Source organism: Anopheles coluzzii, chromosome 2, assembly GCF_943734685.1.
Source record: "Anopheles coluzzii chromosome 2, AcolN3, whole genome shotgun sequence".
NCBI lineage: Eukaryota > Metazoa > Arthropoda > Insecta > Diptera > Culicidae > Anopheles > Anopheles coluzzii.
This window is the reverse complement of record NC_064670.1, coordinates 102,613,203-102,635,355: the sequence shown is the minus strand read 5'-3', so window position 1 is coordinate 102,635,355 and position 22,153 is coordinate 102,613,203. Positions and strand designations below refer to the sequence as shown.

General features: G+C 47.6%; 2 protein-coding genes across 2 annotated transcripts in view; both read left to right on the top strand.

Annotated features, from left to right (window-relative positions):
• LOC120949462 (uncharacterized) overlaps positions 1 to 4,599 on the top strand; it is a 111,113-nt gene extending 106,514 nt beyond the window's left edge. Inside the window, exons 12-17 of the mRNA XM_040366775.2 lie at positions 412 to 605; positions 676 to 1,377; positions 2,009 to 2,311; positions 2,385 to 3,061; positions 3,130 to 3,359; positions 3,482 to 4,599. Coding sequence (XP_040222709.2) covers positions 412 to 605; positions 676 to 1,377; positions 2,009 to 2,311; positions 2,385 to 3,061; positions 3,130 to 3,359; positions 3,482 to 3,759 — 2,384 coding nt within the window. The 3' untranslated portion in view covers positions 3,760 to 4,599. The remainder of the gene's footprint in view (positions 1 to 411; positions 606 to 675; positions 1,378 to 2,008; positions 2,312 to 2,384; positions 3,062 to 3,129; positions 3,360 to 3,481) is intronic.
• A 1,487-nt stretch (positions 4,600 to 6,086) lies between these two features.
• Positions 6,087 to 22,153, top strand: part of LOC120953066 (heparan sulfate 2-O-sulfotransferase pipe) — a 126,366-nt gene continuing 110,299 nt past the window's right edge. Inside the window, exon 1 of the mRNA XM_040372744.2 lies at positions 6,087 to 9,625. Within this exon, the coding sequence (XP_040228678.2) occupies positions 9,582 to 9,625 (44 nt within the window). The 5' untranslated portion in view covers positions 6,087 to 9,581. The remainder of the gene's footprint in view (positions 9,626 to 22,153) is intronic.

Below are 22,153 nucleotides of genomic sequence, written 5' to 3'. Positions count from 1 at the left end.
CATGGAAACGGTTTTCCCTCGTTCCATCGAGAGTCGGGGGGCGAGTGAAAAGTGTATGAAAGAAAATCAATTTACATCAAGCTTAACGCGCGAAGCCAAAGCCCTCCCCGTACTAGATCCCTCTATCGATGGAGCTGCTCCTAAGCCGCACGATCGATGGCGCGTATATTTAGAGCGAGAGGGAGAGCAAAGGGCGGGGGTACGGGACCTTCCGTAACAATGACACAGCAGCAGCCGACGACGACGACGACGGCAATCTGTGCTGTGCGGGGAATGATAAATTCAATTTCCTGTAGCAACACTTTTAGAGCGGTTGCGTCACACGGAGAGAGACCTTCGAGCATCGTTTGCCACGCTTTTCCCATCATTTCGCTTCCTTTTTTGGCTGCGCTTTGTCTTTTCCCTTCACAGATGAGGTGCTGCTGTCGCGACGGGGCCGGATGGGCCATCTGCTGAGCCCGCGCCACACACTCGCACCGAACACGACCTGCACGTACTACTTTCACGGGCTGCCGACGGATTTGATCTGGATCTCGTTCACCCACTACCACCTGCAGATACTGCAGCCGAGCAGCAGCGGGAGCGATAACTCCACCATTGGACGGGTATGTGTGTGTGTGTGTGTGTGAGGAAAACTCTCTTATCACTGTCCACTGATTGATGGATTTTTCACAGCACGAGTCACCTCTGCCGTGGATTACCCGTACGCGCATTTGGGACAGTGCTGGTACGTTTGTCCCCGTGCGTACCACTTCCCCGGCAAGTGTACTATCCTCGCCGAGCGGTGCTGGCAGCTCCCCCGGCTACGGCTCGACGCTCGGTGCCGGTGCGGCATCGGTACTGCCCGGGCTAACCACGACGACGGCACTGTACCAGCAGCTAATGAACCGAACCGTCAACAGCTACTACACCGGTGTCAATCAGAACGGCAAGAGTCTCAAGATCAATGTGGACAACGTGTGGAACCCGGTCGATCAGTACATCTACGGGCCGACGGTGAACAGTATCTTCAACCAACCGCCACCAACGGCACCGAGCGATGGCGTTCGGGGTCGTGGGAATTCAGCATACAGTTCATCCGGATCGCAGGATAAGTATTCGAAGCACAAGGGCGGCAAGTCCGATATTGGGGCAGGCAATTACGTGCAATCGGTACGGCACGGGAAGGACTCATCCGGTGGGTACGATCTAGCGAAGGATCATGGCCGCAAGGATCGAGGATCGTCCAAATCGGCCTACGGTTCGCGCCGTCTAATGGCGGAGTTTTTCGACAATGAAGCGCCGAAGCTGTGCGATCACATGACGCTGGAGAGTAAGGGACATCGGATGCGACCCTGCACACCGCTGGAGAGCTACGTTAGTACGGGGCGGGATTTGGTAAGTATGTGAGGAAGGTTGGAATGGTGAACTAGTGATGGTGAATGAAGAGTCGTGGGTTCATTCTGGTTTATGGTCTGGAAAACTCTGGACCTAAATCAGGATCGAAATCGGATTGAACTCCACAATTTTGGACGAGTGAAAACTTCTATCAAACTCCGAGTCCAAACGGGATGCATCTCTGCAATTTCAGACGAATCCGGACGTATTCGCTTGAACTTATCTGCTTGATCCGCTTGATGAATCTTAATTAGTTTTTAGTGAGTAAGATCGCATCTGAACAATTAACGAAACGGATTCAGAACTTCTAGTTTTTTAAGATCTGCTCTCTTGTCGATACTCATCCGAACGCTCTTTCGAATTATCCAAAATAATTCCTGAGTCATATGGAACCGTCCAATGCCGTCCGTATTCGTTTGGAGTCATCCAGAATCATTGGATCTTGTCTAGAGTCATTCGAAGAAATTCCAAATCGTCCAGACTCATCCAGTTTTTTTCCGAAATAGTCCAAAATTAAAAGCATACGTTTGATTCGAAATCAGATTAATCCAACCATGACAAAATGTCCCATTACTATCAACAAGTAGAACAAGTTAAAACAAAGTCACAAAACGGGTCTTAATGTTTACAGAAAATTGAATTCCACACCATGACCGGAACCTCACTGTTTCCTTCGAGCTTCGGTATCAACTACGAGTTTGTAGACACGGAACTCGGCGGAGAACCATACCTTGGTGAGCAGAAACAGAAACCAAGGGACCCACAGGAGGACCTTACCCAAGCGGCCGATCCCTCCCTGCCCATACTGTGTTCGCGTGTCTTCCGCAAGCGCAAGGGTGACTTCCAATCACCCCGGAACGTATTCCTGCATGGTCGGGGTGGCGCTAAGAACATCTCCTGTCTGTATCGGTTCGAAGCATCCGTTGGTGAGCGGGTAAGTGGAGCTCTTCCTGGACGTTTTCCCCCCTTGAATGTACCTTAATTTCTTCGCCTCCTTCCCGAAACAGGTCCGCGTGGAGCTGTTTAACGTATCGTTCGGTGAGTTTGCAACGTGCGTCACCGAGAGCGATGGACATACGGGGCGTGCCCGGTGCAGCCCGTCCGAAACCGACCCGGACAGCCGCATCGGGGAGTTGCGCCTCTACGACGTGCCGTACCCGGACGCAAGGATACCGCTCGGCTGCTTCTGCGACAATACGAGCAGCACCTACAACGCGCCGCTGACGTTTATCTCGAACTCGCGCACGCTGGAATTGACGTTCGTGGTGACGCGGCTGAACATCTCGGAAGACTTCGCGGACGTGTACTTCCACGCGGCGTACGACTTTATACGGGTGCCGGAGTGTCGGCGAAGGTTGCGGCTGAAGGGTTCGGGTGGGGAGGATGAGATGAACTTCCCGCTGCGATCGCATGAGGCGAGTTGCGACGGGTTGCCGTGGTACATTGAGGCGCAGCAGCAGGATCGCAGTTTGTTCGTGCGCACGTGGGGCAGCTTTCTGCCGGTGGAACCGGTGGCGGATGATTTTTCGAAGTGCAACACACGCAACCGGTTGATCGTGTACAGCGGGGTGCCGTTGAAGGTGATGCGGGTGATTTGCCCGTCACCACCGTCCAGCAGGTCGGCGGCGCTGCACATCTTCAGCGAGGATTGGTTAAGCAATCAGCCCTTCCTGACGTACGACAGGTGAGTGACAGGTGAACTGCCGGGGTTTGTGGGCTTTGCTCGAATTCTCTGTTCTTTGCTTCATACAGGCCGGTCAGCATGGTGCTGGAACCGATCCACAAGGAGCCGGGCAGCATAGGGTTCTCGTGGCTCGAGATACAGCGGACGAAGGCGTCGCTCATCCAGCAGCTCGATCTGCAGTCCAACTTTACCACCAACGATACGCTGGTGGAGTTTGGGCTGTATCCACGCGAAACGGAGTGCGAGTACCGGTGTCCCGAGCTGGACGCTTGCATCGGTAGCGCCCTCTGGTGCGATGGTGAGTAATTCCCGACGTACTTTTCCCTTCGTTTTCAGTGAATATGTACGGTGAATCATTGCTTGTGTGCTATTGACACTGTGACCCCGTTTTTTGTCCTCCAACCTAAAAAACACCCACAGGTCGTCCCAACTGTCCGTCCGGGTACGACGAAAGCGAGCAGGAGTGTGGCAGCCGGCTGATCGAGCTGCCGGGCGGCATCTACGCCGCGTTCGGGTGCGTGGCCGCCGCCATCTCCGCCTGTCTCATCTTCTGCCTGCTGGTGATGGTGAAGAAGCGGCGCAAGGCGAACGAGAAGCTCAAACCGACGGTCGGCAATGGGGCGGCTGCCTCGCTCAACGGTACCCTCTCGAAGAAGGACTACAAGAAGGAGCCACTGTTCTTCGATCCGGACTCCTGACACGGGCTGCAACCGGTCGAATACATCCACGTCGACCGGGAAACGACCGTGTGACATGCTGTCTACCTGGATATGGATGATCTTGCGTACTGCTAGACCGCTTACCAGTGTTCCCCCTCATCCCATGCATCCCCAGTCTCCGTCTTTTTTCATCATTCCTCCGTTCTCTATTTCTCCTCTAAACCCTCTACTATAGTCCCTTTTTCATAAACCCAGTCAAATGAGTGAGCGATCATACAACTACTCCATATTGAGCGCTCAAGCGCCCAAACACCCAAAACGGTAAGCAAACAAATATACTCTCTCTCTCTCTCTCTCACACACACACACACACACTCAGTAGAGCACTATCTAGCGGATCAAACGAGAACGCAACCAGTCATCCAGCTATCCAGGTTGACAATGCCAGTAACGGCCAAAACCAGCAAGCCAACGTCTCTCTCAGACGGAGAGGTGTGGCAGCACAGCTATCGGTGGATATTTTAGGCCCCCGGCCCGTTGTTTGAAGTGCACTTGCACACACTAGCTCTCTGCAAGTTCTGCATCGGTTTTCATGATGCAGCTACTGCGGAAGCGATGCAAGCAAAAGGGGAACGGTACGTTCGATGTATTCTACCGCGAAAGGCTTGGAAAGGTAGAAGGGCCACGAAATGGGAGATGTGAAGAATGCAAGGAAGGAAGGAAGTCATAGCGTAAACACTGTTTCCTAGTAAGATATAAAAACGCGAGAAGAAAATCGTGACAACCAGTATATTTAAATTATCTAGTTGAACAAATGTAGCAGAGCACATAAAACAAAACTAGCAGCACAAGACAACAACAAAAAAAAACAAAAAACAACTACACACACCATAAAACATACATTGCGAATGCGTTGCAAATGTGCGATTCTTCGCAACATGTGTGCAAGTTTGAGTGTGGAATTTCTATTGCAAGAAATCAAAACGACTTTCCACACCCCAACAAATATGTGTTTCACATTTTGCCAGATTCGCGCACAAGTTGGCGCCTACATACACGGTTGTTCCTCGTGAGGACATACGCGCACTGTCTTCGACTTTTAAATGATAGATACAAAAAAGAAGTGCTGAGAGTGATAGAAATGGGCAAATGGGTTGAAGCAAAACCACTAAGTGGCGAAGAAATAGTTGATGCCTAGTCGAAGGAACGAGTTGGGTCGATCTAGCCAGTGTTGTTACTCTGTTGCGCCAACGGGGGGCGAAAGGGTAAATGTGTTTGTGTGCTTCAGCGGAACGAAAACAGAAAAAAACTGTCGGGATCTGAACTTGATTTACCATTCCTCTCGTTAAATAGTGGCAATCGAAGTTTCCTGAAATTGAAACAGAGTTTAGTTGAAGTGATCTTTTCTTAACGTTAAGGAATAGATAAGTAAACATTACAAGAAAACAAAAAACAATTGCCAAAACGATGTCTACATCACACTGTCACAACATCACCCACAAACTGCTTTGCACTGTTTTAACGTTCTTGTTTCATCTAAACACTGCCACCATTTTTATTAAACTGGTTCAACGAACGTCTTGTATTGTGGAGTAATAATAATCGGTTAACTTGGTTTTTGTATTAAATTGTTTTTCACAACCGTCTAGCTAAATTTTACTTATAACGAGAAAGATTGGATTGTTTTTTTTATGAAAAACGTAACAATGCAACCTTCATACGTACATACGTGCAACGTGCACTCCTGTTGCTACTTCTCCCTCTTACTCTATCTATGGTATTACAACTAGCAAAAAGGCAACAAATGAAATGAACAATCGTGAAAGACCAGTGGGGAAGAATACATATATATTTTTCTCGTAAGACAGAAATCGCAAGCGGTAAAGTGTCATGGTGAAACCAAACTGAATCAAAAACGGAAGAAGTGAACATTGTTACCGCCAATGAAACAGGGGAAACACAGGAAGTAACTAAGCGAATTAAGCTGCATAACACAAACAGTATAACAAGTAAAAGAAACATAAACATGGTAGAGACAAACAGATGGTAGATCCAAATTGCACCGTACTAAACCGTTTCACATGCAAAGCAGAAGGAAAAAGGCAAAGTCACTTCACCATCATCCCACGCGCAAGACACCACATGTTCGATGTTTTCTATATTTTCTCAACTTTCATGAACATCTTTTGAACAAACTGTTCCTTTTTCAGATGATGCCATCTTGAAGAATACATTTCTTTCTACTTTCTACTGTTTTGTTTTCCATTTCTCTATCTCTTTCCAATGTGTTCCTCTAAGATCCTTGCATTCTCTATTTCACCCTTCAGAACAATCACGTATGCTGTCTTGGTTTATTGGTTTAGTTGCCCCTCAACCTTGTTTCATCGTGTAAGATAGCTATATACAAAGTCTAGAATACTAGCTTTCAAACATTAAGTTTGGTTTCTGTTCTATTTCCAAAACGTATCGCTACAATGATATGGTAATGGTATAAGTGAATGTAAACTAGCGTAGTGTAGGTAAACATATTGTAACGCACGTTCCTGCTTTGGGAATCGTTTCTGTGCACTGTCAAACCAAACCAACAAATGTATGTTTGAGCGTCTGTGTGTCTGAGAGGATGTGTGAGTGTATGTGTGTGCGTGTGTGTCTGTAAGCAATGCCCAACCAATGTGAATGTTTGAATGTTTTCTTATGCGAAATGTTAAATAGGAGCAATTTAGAAACATGTATACACATCTTGCGATAAATGCTAGAAGAAAAAGAACACGTGGAAAAAATAGTGAAAATCATTTCAAACAGCAGCAAAAGAGGGTTCAAAATGAAACGATAAAAAGGCAAACGAGAAAGCAAGTGAATCATAGAGAGAAAGAGAGAAAGAGAACATGAAAACAAAAAGGCGGAAGGAAACAGACAGAAAGCTCACAGGAACTATGCACTGTGTAGTGGAGGGAAAAGGTGAAAAAAAACTCGTGTGAAAATACTATTTTACGTGAAAATGCAAACTAATACAACCTTACACCGGTAGCTGGGCGCCAGAGTCCAGGCAACCGAATTGAAATGAAAAACCAAAACTTTCGTGCACTATTTGTAAAATTGACTTGTGGGACAGAGTGGGAGAATAAGAATTAAATTGAAGCTAGGGAAAACCCAACACAAAAAAAAACAAACAAAAACCAGTCCACTTGGCTAAGCTGTAGCGGTGTAAATGTCATTGATCTGTCAAGGCGATGGCCTTATACTAAAAGTTCGATGGCACAGACAGAATACAGTAGCAGCTCAATCAATTGAAAACTATTTGCAGCAACTGCACTAAAAAACCAAAGCAAGATGAAAAAACATACACACACAGAACACGATATTATATAACTGATAGATGAAAAGATAGAAAGTGAGATGAAGTAAAAGAAATGAAAAAAAAATACAACAATGATAAGAAAAGGATAAAATGAAGCAAAAGCGAAGAAACTAATAGACGGAAACCTTACAAACCGAGCAAATGAATATAAACAAAATGATATAAAGCAGACAGAGCATAGCAAAACTCCAACCGGTGGAATCTGTTTAGGTGTAAATATAGCAACTTGGCAATTGGGAGGGTTTACAGCAAACCAAACCAACAAGAAAGGAAGGAAGGAAAAAAACAACCGCACACAAAATGGGGACAGATTTATAAACGAGAGCAGTGTGATGATGTGACGGCTAAGCAGCTAAGCAGGCGAGGTATGCAGATAGTGCATCTAGCTAAAAGATGATGAAAATGAAAATTAAAAGAGGTAAGGAGCAGACGCCAGGGAAGCATAGGAGCTACAGGTGGGGGAGGCAGGTACGGCAAAGTGAAAATAATAAACAGTGGCCAATGAATGACCGAAACAAAGAAAACGCTGCTTTGACAAAACTTATTTTTTGAGCTCCGAAACTGACTTGGAATTGGAGTTTGTATAATTTTGTACAATTACTTTTCGAATGCACCGTGTAGACGCGCCTTCAGACCCGGCTAGATACACACAAACACATGATCAACTCCACGTGGCGCGGGCGAATGCGTGATCAAAACAAAACCACCGCTAACCCACACACCAGCGCAGCAAAAGCTTCAAAAGCCGAACATGCGCCCGAGCAGACACGATCGCCGTACGATCGTGCAGCATATGAGCAAGCGACGAACCTCCCTGCTCCCCATCGAAAATGTGTCTATCCTCTTCCCTCCTTCACGGCAGACCACATGCACTCACACACACACAAAGAAGCCACTTCTAAAAGCATAAAAACCTGTTCACCCCAAGCAGTCGCATGGCACTGACCGGGCGATGTACCGAAACAGCTGTTAGAAGCGGGTCTGCATCCACCGACGTTAAATGCAAACCATCCAGGGGGTCGTCTCACTGCGCTGTAAGTGTGTGTGTGTGTGTGTGTGTGTGTGTGTGTGACGTCTAAAGGGGGATGAGGGGATGAAGCACTTTTCTGTGAAAGAAAAAGCTCTCCAACTCGGCACGCTCGTCTCTCTCTCTCTCTCTCTCTCTCTCTGTATGGATTGCATGCTGCTGCAGTCCTCCCCCCGAAATACGGCAAGAGTAGTGGGAGTTTGCACAGCAGGAAAGCTCCCAAAACAACCAAGCAACAGGCGGCACCCACCGCTTATCTTCCCACCCTCTCCCCCTTCCATCACACACACACACACACACACACACACACAAATAAACAGCGAATGGAAAGAGACGGCAATGCTGTCGGCGGCACAAAATGTAGGTCTCCATCGCCTGCCTGCCAACCGTGTGCACACCACAGCCGGCGTTGGTTTTGGTTCGAAGCCGACCAGACGAAAGAAATAAACAGAAAAATTACCGTAAACAGCTCTTCAGTTAAACCGCGAACGCTAATCGGAACAGTTCGCAATCGGGGCGCGCGTGTTTGATGCGTGTACGACGTGGTAAGGGTAGCAAGCTCGACATTCCTCCTTGCGCAAAACTGTGGTTGCAGTGTTAAATCGTTCGCTTAATTCGTGGGAGCAAGAAAACGCCGGCATTCTTTACGTTTCTTTTCGTTCGAAAATAAAATCTTGTGTAAATCGAATCAAAACCTTGCACCCTCTGCTCCCCAACGGAAAAGCGGTGTGTGGTGCGATACCATTTTTAAACTGTTTCTCTGCTGTGCGCGGAAATCGAGTGAAGCAAAGTGCAAATTGAATTGTTTCAGTTGGATTTGGCAGACGCTTCTCCGTACTTGGAGCTAGCAACCAGCAGCAGTAGCAACGCCAAACCCCAACCAAAAGGGCCAATCCATTTCGTTCCTCACAACGATCAAGCACTCTGCTCCGTCTCCGGTGCCGAAAGAATAACAGTTACAGTAATCCCACAGACTTCTCTTCTCAGCGGAAATACAGCAGTTCGGCTGGTCAACGCACAAGGAAAGTGTTGTGTGTGTGTGTGTGATTCAAGTAGAAAGGCAGCTGAGCAGTGATTTTAAACCTCGTCTCATCTTCCTGGACACCCCAGGGCGGAACCGTAATGGAACCGGATATCATCTTCGCTGGCGAAATTCTGCGACAACGGTGAAAGGTTTAAAAGTGGTACAATCGAATTGCATTTTTGACCCCCCGAAAGTAGTGTCCCCCCTATCTTGGGCGTGTGTGCCAGTGTGTCGTTGTGCTTGTGGGTGTGTGATTCACTTAAAACGCGCCAAATTCACAAGCTTCCGTGAAATTGTCAGCTAGCGGTGCGTTACTATATTTCCGTCGCGGTGGTGTAGCGGAATCGAAAGGTGCTAAGTGATTGATCAACTGGAGAAGATTTTAGGTTTCGGGGGAGAGATTTTAGTAACCGAAACGCTTCCACAACATTCCCCAACGACACATTTGCGGCATGGATTATTTGCTTCGCTCTCGCAGGATGACTGTCCCCAAAAGGTAGGTGATTACATCTGGGTTGGGAATTTAAAAAGAGAAGTGGAACAGCCTTCGGGATAGTGCGATTGAATACCGTTAGCATGATTGACAGCCTTTCATATCGATATCGATATCGACAGGGCTGGACATTGTGTGCATGTGAAGGTGTTTGGGAAGAAAATTGTCAGCTACAGAGATATTGATTTGAAATCATAAAGAAAAGCTTCTTGCCTGAGACGATACTAGGGGCGTAAAACTGTCTCAAACTGACTGGAATGATAAAGGACAGAAAAGGTTTAATGTTAAGCGACTAAGGACTAAAACAGAAACGTGGTTTAATATTTCGTGGAATTCTTTGTTTGCCCAGATGTACTGAAACAGATATTTTTGGCTCGTGATGATCACATGATCGGGAAGATTTAGGCCTAGATTCAACGGGAGTGAAACAGTATCGTAGTTTAATATTCCGTGGAATTCTCTGTTTGTCCAAATGTTCTGAAACTGTTCGCATTAGATGATCATCATATCATCATGGCTGCGAGATACTGGCAATAAACCTTCTTCAGATACAACTGAAAGCGTGGTTGTACACTCATAAACTTTGAAAGAGTTTTTACAATACATGTTCTCAAAGCAATTGGAAACCAGAACGCGCAAACACTTGTTCTAATAGCTTTTTAAAGTTCTATTTAAAGAGCCTGTATTTCAGACGGGTTTTTCATGGCTCAAGTACTTTTAGCACACTCTGTATTTCTGGATTTTACCCAATGTGAAGTGATACTTTTAGCACGTTTGTGATAAAGATATCACTTCCTTCAGAATCTTGCAATGCGTGATCTAAAATAGAACCACTAAAAATAACCCGTTTATCAGCTGATACATAGTGGAGAAATTCTCTAAAATAATCACAATAAATTGATTTATAAATTCAATAACAAAGAAACAAACGAAGCAACAACAAGGTACACATTAACACCTTTTTTCTGTCTTAAATCACGATCAGGCGAGTCAGGCAAGATAAATATCATCCCCTCTTCCCCTCTATCGCACACACACACGCTAATGTCTTTATCCATTTCCCGAACAAAACCTTTCAACAAGCACGCAACAAATTAAGCCTGCCTCTGCAACACAGGTGAAAGAATCTTCCGTAGTTTCCCCCGTGAACCTCCCCCGTTCAGCCTGATTAGCGCTCCTGCTTCATTGTAGAACATTGTACCGCGTCTTGCCTGGACCGGAGCGCATACGCCGCTGGGCGTGCAGCAAATTACACCCTTCGCTAATACCAGCGCAAACAGCGATGGTGTTGAAGTTTGTAGCGGCACACCAAATACAAAAAAAGCGCATCAACAGCAGCAAAGACATGCATTTACACGGTTCCGTGAGCGTCCGCTCAGCAGCACCGATGGGGTGGGTGAAAGAACAGAAAATAATATTTATGTTACAATGCACGTTACCGTTAGCGTGACGACGCTTCCACAGCGTACTTACAGCGGGCCGATGCGCCGAAGCCGGTAAATCTGGCGGAGGAAAAGGGCGATACCGTGGCGCTTTCCGTCAGCTTCCCGAAAGCTGCAAATTCAAAGTTCAGAGCTATTCATCAAAAACTCCAACCCGAACCGTTGCGTCGGTTGTTAGAGTAGCCCCCAACGTGCGGAACAATCACTTGACCCGAAAGCCGACTCGTGCCGTGGTGTCTTGGCTGCACCGTAGGCAGCTGCAGCGCGATGCAAGTACGCCGAACAGGCCGGAGCTGGCGGAGTTTCGCCTTTCTCTTTCCTTTCGAATCTGAACGGTGGCGCGCGAGCGCGAACGGGAGCCGGGCGATAGACGCGCGTGCCCCACAAATTGTAGTCTGCAGGCATCGATCATGGTCGTTCGGGGCTGGTGTGGCCCATAGAACTATCAAACCTAGTTTCAGTTCAAACGCCCAATCGGGGCCCAACCAACGCTGTGCCTTACATGGTGGTAACAAGGCGGAGAAGCAAGAACTCCTGGTACGCTTTATCGGGCCCGCGCTCTTAACATGGCGCTTGATGGAGTTTGATGCCCGGTTCTGGCTCAATCAGCTTGAGCAAGCTTGCGATTCTTACCTCGGTTCCAAATGCGATCGCAACTAGATCTCGGTCTTGGCGATCGCACCAGTAAAGCACCTAAAAGTGTAATAGCCCTTATCGGCGCCGGGCGAGTGCAACGGTTGTGCGCTGCTACGCTTTCGCACATCGAAATGCATTTTATCCACCACCACCATCAACATCAACAGCAGTTTTGCAGCCAGACCGACACGCATTCGAACATTTCCGATACCTTTTTGGTCGACCGGGGGGGAGCATGGACGAGCATGTTGATTATGTTGCCATGACGTTTCCAAGCGTGCGCTGAACTCGGGTGCGTGCGTTGTTTTTTTTTCTACTTCTTTTTCTCCTTCTTCGGCTTCGCGGTCTGCTATGCTTGCGCTCTCTAGAGCAGCAAAAGGTCGATAGACGGAGCGCCGCATCGGAATGGAAGAAACAACTGCCCCGCTCCGCGCGCACACAGCGGATGGTGCTTTTGCGCCACCGACGCGCAATCCACAGCATACCGACACGAACGTGCGTAGAACCGCACCACCGGAACCGCTTCGTGGGGGTGATGCTGACGGTTTTATAATTCACACAAGATCAAGCCCCGATCCACACACACACACACACACACACATCACATCAGCAAAGGGAATCGAAAGAAAGTGCGATTTGGCGCACGGCTGTCCATTTCCTTTTGCTTTCGCACGCGAACACCAAACCCGGGGCGTGTGTGCCGAAACGGAAAAAGCCCCCGAAATGGAAGCGAAAAACAACAGATTCACTTTCTTCGCCGGTTACCGGTACCGGCCCATCCACCCATTACTCAACGCATATCTCATCTCCATTGGACACAAGACCTTGCCACTGGACACAACTACTACACGCCACCGCGTCGATTGGAGGGAAACCGTTTGGCACACCAAACTCCCTGCACTAAGGGTCAGCAGAAGGGTGGTTACGTAAAGCGAACGAAACAGCAACGAAGCATTGAAAGTGATTTGAAATTCGGGGCAGCAAAAAAAAAAGAACAGCGGCACCGAAAGTATCATTTGAACGGAGGATGGGTTCATCTCGAAACAGGGGGTGTTTAATTTTATGGGTTCATCTTGTAGTTGAATCGCAAAAAGCACATCCATCTGTTACAGTTCCATTTATGGGGATAATAGTTTTTCGCCGTTGCTTGCTACGTCTGCGTGGCTTAGCACAGCGTCCCCAGCAGCAGCTTACCGCTTTTCACCGAGAGCATTTGAAATTATATGTATTTTTTATGCCGTTGTTTGCATCACACACACCTACTTGCTGATGCAGACCGGTAAATGATAAGCAAAACGAAACGACTACCATTTGGAGGGACTAGCAGGGAAGAAATGCGTACGCGCTGTTAGCACGTTTCATTTCAACTCCAACGATGAGACGATTTATCTCCACCTTTTGCCAGAGATAGGAAAGTAAAAGTGCCCAATGCATCAAGGCGAGCTGTTGCTGCTGCTGCTGCAGTGAATGTACCGAGCAGTGGGTTGTAGATCGATAACAAAAAAATATAACAAACCTGATCAAGCAATGGAACATGCGTGAAAAGAGAGCTTAGGTTGAGCCAGTTTTTGTAATCGAGGAAAGTCGTTAACAGATGATTTGAATTAAATGATGTGCTTAAAACAGTTTTATTTTGGGAAAACTTTGTTTATGATTTGAAAAATATGCTATAAAACGTTTAAATGTCAATCATCTATACACTGTTCTATAAAATATATTACAGGTCTTCATAGACATTTCGGCCGAAGAGCAGGAGATTATCAAATCACATCTCGATCTAATTTTTAAATAAAAATCTACTCAAGCTTAATGCTTTTTGATGCGGATTTAGTCTTTTCGAAACCTTTACATAAACACAATTGTGTTGTAATCGTTAAAAGCTGCTTTCATTTGTTCGACTTTTAAAATTTGGTTCCCATTCATCTGTTTGACGGATTAAATATCCTGACATAATCCAATCTGCAAATACTATTCCACCAACAGCTCAGAATCGTTTTTTTTCCTCACACCCCCTGGATAGACACATTTCATTAGAACTGGATGCTGTGTTTGCTGTGCCCGGACATTGCATTGCTTTTTCAGTTTTTTTAAGTTTAGGCCAACCAGATGCCGGATGAGATATAGCATCAAAACTGGTAAATAACAAACCCATCAGTCACTCAACCCGGTCGATCAACAGGACGAAATAAAACAAAAATCGCACCCAGCGTTGGGTCCGGATTTTTCGCCCCATCGGTTTATCTGCAGCTCGATTGCTTTTATTGTGTGAGTGCGTTATACACTATCCTCTACAGTCATTTGAAAGGTTTGAAAGAAGAAAAAAAAAACAAACAATTTCAAACAAAATAAATGGCCTCCCACGAGTCGGGCAGCATAATGCATCGCAACAAATCGTGCACCGATTCACGCTCGATCACTCAAAACCCAACACACACTGGGGTCCTTCCAAACCACCCCACACTCCCCTCTCCAACATTCCCCCTCCTCCTTTCCTTACTTTCCACCGGGAAAATAAATCGAACCACACGACCATGGGCCGGAAAAATGAACGATTTAAAATGGCAATGCTTTCGCTGTATATATTGTATATTGCCAAACACCGCCACTCTGTGCCTGACACATTGAAGCGTGATTGATTCTCGAAATGTGCTCAACTGGAACGAAGCGGAATAGAGAAGAAGAAGAAGATGAAGAAGAAAAACAATACAAAAAAACACGGGTCTGCGTTCCAGCGTTAGGTTGAATAAAATGAAATAAAAATCGCCGCACGACATTATTAGACGAGGACCGGGGACCGGGCTTGCCCCAGCGGTGACCTGTCAAGTACCTTGCACACAATAATCTCACCCAAGGAGAGGCCGCTCGAGAAGTCACTTCCAGTGAACCGACCATTCCATTCCGAACTACCCAATTCCTCTCCCCCTCCCCCCTTCCCCTTCTTCCCCTCGATCAACCTTTCTCTTTTCGAGCCTGTCTCCTCTTGCAGGCGCCACAAAAGGGTTTTGGAGCTGAGAAAGTGCACCATTTTTAACCATCTCCCGCCTCAACCACGGGGCAGGCAGGCAGCAATTTTCCCCTTTTTGGGATCTGTTAAGGTCCGCGGACGGCGATCGGACACGATGCGGGAGTGCGTTGCACTCCAAGAGTACAGTTGGGGGCACCGATGCTACCTCTCCCAAGCGAGCCTAGGCGCGTTAGACATTCTCCGCGGCGCATGGAAACCGGAAACCTAAACCGGATGAGATGCCACAGCGAACGCACTACTCTCGACAAGCACGCCGGGTATCGGTTCGCGGGCACTTTCAAATTCGACACTTGAACTGGGTTGGTTGCAGTTCGTTGCCAGTGATTACACGCGGGAGATACCGCGGATGGTCATTGAGCGATAGTTGGTACGAAAAAAAAACAAGCTCCAAACCTCAGAGACAAACAGGTCAGTGTGCATTCTTCCAACGCAGGGCGTCCAGTGCATTGGCGATGACTCACTGACAGCTTTCCGGTGGTGATAGTAACTCTCCCGGAAGTTTTGGGCCCGATAGACAGACGAGGCACCAAGGTTTTGTGAACTTTGCAGCAAGGTCTGGAATATGTCACGATCGTGTGCCTTAGATTCACCCGAGCGCAACTCCCAAAGCGCTATCTCGGCGGGGTAAAAGTAAAAGTCAAGGCAACACGCTGCTCTGGGGAGATCCCATTTCATTCGGTGTGCTGGATCCGTCACACAAGGAAAATGGGTGAGGGTGAGGTGTCAGATAAGCGTTTGCCACTTTTGTCCTGTTTGCTTTTGCTGCCAACGCCTTTGCTGGAGTCGAGCGAGACGCGCATCTCGGAACGTCTTCCAGAAAGATCCGGTTCCAGCGCTATATCTATTGGAAGAGTTTGAAGTGCTCGACCATCTCTGTTGGTGTTGGCGTTCAATTTGGAACCGGCTGTCTGTTGCAAATTTTGCAAACATCGTTTTCTTCGCCTCTTTTGTGATCGCCTGCGATAAACGACGGGTCAGCTTCGTTTGTACCACTTGGTACAATCTTATCCCAAAAATCGAAAGGTCCCAACACCCATTTCACACAAAGACCAGTCTGGAGAGAACGGTCTTCCCATCGCCAGGCACTTCATCTTCAAATGTCAAACTATCCCATCAGCACCGCTAAATTAGCAAACTGTCGCCACTGGCAGCGGATACAATGATCGCAGCGCTTCCCTATCTTGACCTTTAGCGTTGCCTCGCTCGTACAGCCGTCAAGCACGCACACACACCATCCCAAATCTGCCATGTTCTACCCAGTCCCGTTCATCTTCTCAGCCCAACGGCGGCGCCATGCCGGCCGAATGCCGTTTTCAACGCGATTGCTAACAATTTCCTGTTCCATTCTTCCCTCGCACCGTCTTAAAACACTGCTGCTGCTGCTGCTGCTAAAAATCGGGCGTAAAATTTATGGCCCATCCAAAAACAGCCGTTCCTCCCAACCGCCACGGTAAGGCGCGAGCTCGCTTACGGACGCGCGAGGGAGCTTTAACTGTCCGCGTGTATTCGCGATCACATGCGATCGATGAGATGGGGCTCGTTGCGTTTGTGTGCGTTGACGGAGGCAGTTACCAATGGCTGCTGCTCAGCGCGCGGACCATCGATTAGCCGTCTGCTTCCACACAAAAATTAGATGCAAATTAATGTGCGCCCATTAGGCGTGCGGGGGGGACTCATTTAGAACTTCGCTCCATTGAAGTTTTGGAAAGTTCGCGCTTGGCCACTTTTCGCCAACCCACTATCGGGCTCTGGCTGTGGATAATGATGATAACCTTTAGCCTCGGTGTTGGAAGTTGGAAGGGGTGCATTGGAGCGACCGATTACCATTCTGGCATTCTGCGGGTGCGACCTTGAGAAGCTCTTTTCAGGCGGTGATGTGGCAGGCGAACGTCTTTGCTGTAAGCTTTTTTGGAATGTCTTAATACATTGAAGCGGAACATTAAAAAAGTTTTGTAAAGAATATGGTTTTGCTACTTAGTTCTCACCACCTTGGATGGAGTTCTTATATTAACATAAAATAATGAAAACATGAAACGAAACTCAATTCTCACATCTTGAATGTCTTAAATGCCTCAAAACACGTCTTCTTTGATGGGAATTCAAACAATGAAGCCTTCCAAACGTTGACGCCCAAACCAAAATCAAAACCCCTGAAGCAACATAGATCTACATTTCAAAACTGAGAGCAGCTTAAAAATATGTCCAATCTCTTCATTTGTTGTGCGATTATGCCCAAAATGTAGCACTTTAACCTTCAGGCTAATAATTCTCTACCGGGACGGGCGTTAGATCACTCACACGCCAGCCGTTGTGCTTTGTCGCGCTGTTGTGTCTCGATCGTCAGCCAAATCTTCACTCCCATCGTACCCATCTTCACGCGCGAAAGAAGACAACAAAAGCGAACCGACACACAAAAAAGGAAAAGATGAACGTCGCAACCCGTTCGCGAGACACTAAAACATCATCCCCCGCGGCAATGGCCCCGGCGGGTTTAGCTTCCCATCACAGGGGCGACACGAATCACCCTTTTACCATTGGCGTGACCTTGACTGTTACATGCGAGCTCTGTTCTTGTTTGCTCTCCTGTCTTTAGCTACCAGCAAACTATTATGACACTTCCACAGTACCGGCAGCCTTTCTGTAAACCGCCCGCCGGCGGCATTTTTGCGTACCTAACTTTGCGAAGAAAATTCCAACACGACTGTTCAGCCGGGAAGTTTGCCTCCGAGTTGAGGCAAATTGATTCCCGCGAATAAAGTTAGCTCGATCGGTTTTCATTTCCAATTTTCAATTAAACGTCTCCGATACGGTCACGTGATTTGAATCCCGCGGTCGGGTTAGTGCGAGCGTTCGCGCTCATTAGTAGCAGTAAAAATGGTACGGTGAGGACCGGTCGGTTTGTGCCCGGTTTTGCACGTCGAAACTCCGCCGAAGCGGAGATAAACGATGAATAATTATTAAGCCAAGAAGTGCTTGCTGGCAGTTTTGTGCTATTTTTTGTGTGCTGCAGGCGAAAGAGGAATAAGTTCTTTCCTTCCGAGGAACTGCAACTGCTCCATGCTGCTGCGACTTTGTCGGAGAAGTTTGTCGCAAGGGTTGGTTGGTTCTGAGCTAGATTTAATGATAGTTCATCCACTGTTCGGGTGTGCTTTTTCTGGTCTCTTTTTTTGTTTTACCGAGCTACGAGATGCTTGCGGTTGCTAATCAAGGCATTCGTGACATTTCTTGGGGACTTTCCACTGGTTGATTTATCGTCCCGACGCAATAATAATGAGTTACCGGCAATGGGAGGACACAACAACAAAAAAGAAACCGTCCAGATTTGCAACAACTTCATCTTCACGGTTGGGGAAAGATGGCGACAAAATTTTCGCGAAAAAGAGCTGGACCGGATCTAGAAGTGTTTCGCGTCGCCCATCGGGAGGGAGAGTCTGTCAGCAACAACACGCTTGAACTTTCTCACTCTCTTCCCCAGCCAAAAGCAAAAGACGGAAAGTAGCGAAATGAAAATTGAATTCCCCCCCCCCCCCCCCCCCCCAAAAACCGGGATTAATAATTTATGCAGTTCGCTGTCTGCCTTTGAGCCATTTTCCCGCCGGTTTTCGCAACAAATCCGCGCGGCGACCGCGAAGCTAAGTGCAATGAATTGCGCGAAAAGCAACGCAACGTTCTGGATTTGTTTTCACCGACCAAACCCCAAAGCAAACCGGCCAAAAAGGTGAATAGAAACCGTGTTCTACTAGCGGCCAAGCGGGTGTGGCTGCATCATAAAGTTTGCTCCCTGCGGAGAAACGGGGAAGCAATGAACCGCAAAAGAAACCGTTCGACATGCGGCCGAGAACAGAAACGCTACTTTCCCGTGTGGCGGAGAGCCGGCAGAAGTTTGATTATTTTCGGTGGTGGTAAACCAGAGCAGAACTGCTGGCTGGTCTGTGCCCACTGCGTGCCGGTTTTGGGAGAGCAGTGCTCGTAAAAGCGTACTTGCTGAATTGCTAGAATCTTCAAGGGAATCGAACAGATGGAATGAGTGTGTAGCTTTTGAAGGTAGTTTCACGTGGCTCGAGCGAGTGTTGCTGCCCTATTGGAAAGAGAGAAGGGCGAACAAACCCGTAAAAAATGAGGAGAACGAAAATGAGATAAAGGGAGCCCCCGGTTTCGGGACTGATTTGTCTCCCGCCCCATACAAAACAATGATGATGATGATGAAGATGATGAGGCGGATGGTTTCTTTTCTAACGGATCATCCATTAGCGTATTGAGGCGTGAGGTAACAATTGGCTGTTTAATTTCCAACACTCAAACTAGAACATTATTATTGCCCATTACGTTTGATACGGTCCCCGGAAGGGGATTGCTGGAGTCATTATGCTCTTGTGATTTACTGGTCCTCAGTTCCTTACAGTCTTAAGTAGCAACACACTAGCTTTTAATACAGTAAAAAGCGCATTATGACACACAGAAGGCCACCGTTGACCTAACCCTCGGCTGCAACATAAAACGATGACTGTATCTACGTTTTAACAGCTCGTTAAACGGAATAAAGCACACACACCTGAAGTGCAATTTCAACTGCCCCGGCCTGCCCGTGCAATTGCCAAACCCTTGGCTTTTCACATCAACGCCCTTGTGCGGCATTGCTTCTCACCATTACTCGCCACCCAGTTATCAGCGGCATTATGATACTTTTCTGGCTGTTCTGTTGTTGTTGTTGCGTCCATTCCACTCTGCTCACTCACCATTTAACAACTGTAACGTGTCATTGCATTGTAGCTACGATCATCACACGATCATTATTGCGCTCTGCCACGTCCACCCACTGGGGCACGAACTGGAGGTCCGTTTTTTTTTTGTGCCCAACATCTGACAACGAAACGCATTAACGACACTCGGTTATGCTCGATTGCACACACATACAAAAAAGGCCGTCGGCGTTGTAGTGGGCTGCATTGTCCAGTGCAGCAGAACGAAACCCAGTGTCTGGGAAATTGGAACTCAGACGAGGTCCGCTACGGGCTATCACCGCTATGGGGCACGGTCGAAAGAAATGCACTCCGGACAACACGCCTTTTACTCTCGGTATGAGCGACATACACCCGGTTTTTTGTAACCCAACCCACAAGCAGGAGGGGTTAAATAATTGAAAACCGTGTCGTTCCCGGGTAAACATTGGAAGGCAAGCGGCGATCTCGATCTCGTCGCTAGTACGATCCCGGGGCGACATCGATCGTGCCCGTGCTGCGTGCCTGTTTGTTCGGCTATTTGGTTACTTTCTTGGTCCGTTCCGGGGGGGGGGGGGGTTGTTTCCTTTCTCCCGTGTTGCGTTTTACCAGCTAGAAAGTGTACACACCTAACCTAGCCGTAACAATCGCCCTCCCTCCCAAAGCCATCGCAGGAACTCGTCCGCAACGAAGCCAAGCGCTCGGTGTTCTTGCCGACTGCACTATCCCGACCGCATCTTATCTGCTGGCGCATTAGCATAATGTTTGCATTGTTTTATGCTGTCCCCAGCCCCACCGGCTGTAGGAAAATAGGTATAAAATTAACATGCCCATTGTCACGGTGCCTCCTCGCGGTTGGTTTCCGATTGCTGTGCAATAGCTTTCTCTGTTTGGGGTTATTTTCTTCTTCTGGCCTTTCGGATTGTTTGCTCTCCTCCTTCCCTGCCGGTATTGGGCATTGGTGGCGGAAAGGGATGCTCAACTCTTCACAGTAACGGAACAGAACGGGACTGGCTGCGGTTACTTTTTTGCCGTACGGTACCACCCCCCCCTGGGTGATGGATGTACAGAGCGTGCTCCGGTTACAATTGGCAACGCTGAGCTTAAAAAGTCCATACCACCCAGCGGTGTCGACGCTCTCCTGCCCAAGGTTTTGGCGCCGACTCCCTGGAGCAATTGGAATTACAAGCGCGCGGGGCGTTGTCGATCGGTTTACGAATCGGTTTCCAGTTTCGTTCGGTGGCGATCGCTGGATCGGTGGCCTAGATTTTTGACACCACACTGCGTATACGCTGCTGCACAGCTGTCTCCTGCAGCAGCTTACAGACGCTTCGACTTCTTAAGTCGGCTAGCTGTGGAGTGGCGCGTTACGCTGTGCGTTCTCGTGTGCTGAGTGTACTTCACGCGGAACACTCCGCCAAAAGCCATCGATTTATGCATGCATGGCATTCGACCCAACAGCTGCGTTGGCTAGAGCTGGGTAAATCTATACAGGCAACTCTTGAAACTTCAAATGAATTGATTCCTCCATGAGCGTTGTATGAAGAAGCTTGACTACCACAGTCACTCACAATACAGCTGATTAGCATCGTACTCTCGGCTCTCTTGTGCTTCAATTTCTCTTCAAAAATCCATCCTCAGGTATTTATCCAAACTCCTCCGCAGTGATGAATGAATGCGCAGCCGGAGCGTAATTCCACCGTCATATTTATCACCCCTGGACCAAATCCCCGACAACACGGACTTATTTTTCGGTTGATTAACCTTGTACTTTATCTTGCTCAAGCTCGCCTGCCTCGCGCTTCGTCGGGCGTCGCAATTGGTAACCACTCCCGGTTACGGGTTTCCGGCCAATCCTACAGAGATAATCAAATACCTTCCCCTTCGGTCGCTCTATCAAGCCAATGGACAAAAAAGTTCAACTCCAAGCTCACTTCCTACTTGTGCAGCCGACGACAGAGCGTGGCATAGAAAGTTACCTTTTAATTCTTTGCGGCGGAAAAGCGAACGAAGTTCGATCGGGGCGCTGTTTTTGTCTTCTGCCCGTTTGTGTTTCTGTTTCCCACCTTTCGATTTGCATCTGGACAAGATCGTTGCCGGGCGATACGATTGAATGCATGGGTGGAAGCTATGCTGCCTAAGCAGCCATACTCCCCCCAAAACGTGGCGAACAATTATCTGAAGGGTAAACAGAAAGGCTTGTACTATTGAAATATCTCCACGTATCTTGATTTCATTAATCACGTGGATTAAATGGCGCCCCGCCTGGGCTAGGCCTGCGCGTTGAAGGCAACTTGTCAGAAGTAGATCGCGCGCACAGCATGGAACGATTACGATCGGACTGTTTACTTTCAGCCTTTTCGATTGTTTAGCTGGCAGAGGGAAGTAACATTTGAATAATGCCTGTTAGGTACAGTGAAAAAAAAATATTATAAATATGTTACTACATAAGTGCCTTCATTAATTCAACTAATTTAAGAACACAGAAAAAATCCCTTTTCTTTTTGCACAGCCACCGATGAATAAATAGGGGATATTAAGTATTTCCTTTATCTGCACACTCCTCAGCTCTCCCTCTCTATCTCTTTAAATCCTCTTCAGAGCGCTTTCAAAATCTAATGACCATCTCATTTTGTACCATCAGTAAAGAAAAGCACCCAAGAGGCAAAAACGATGGTCCATTGTCCATCAGAAATGGTTGCATCTCCCC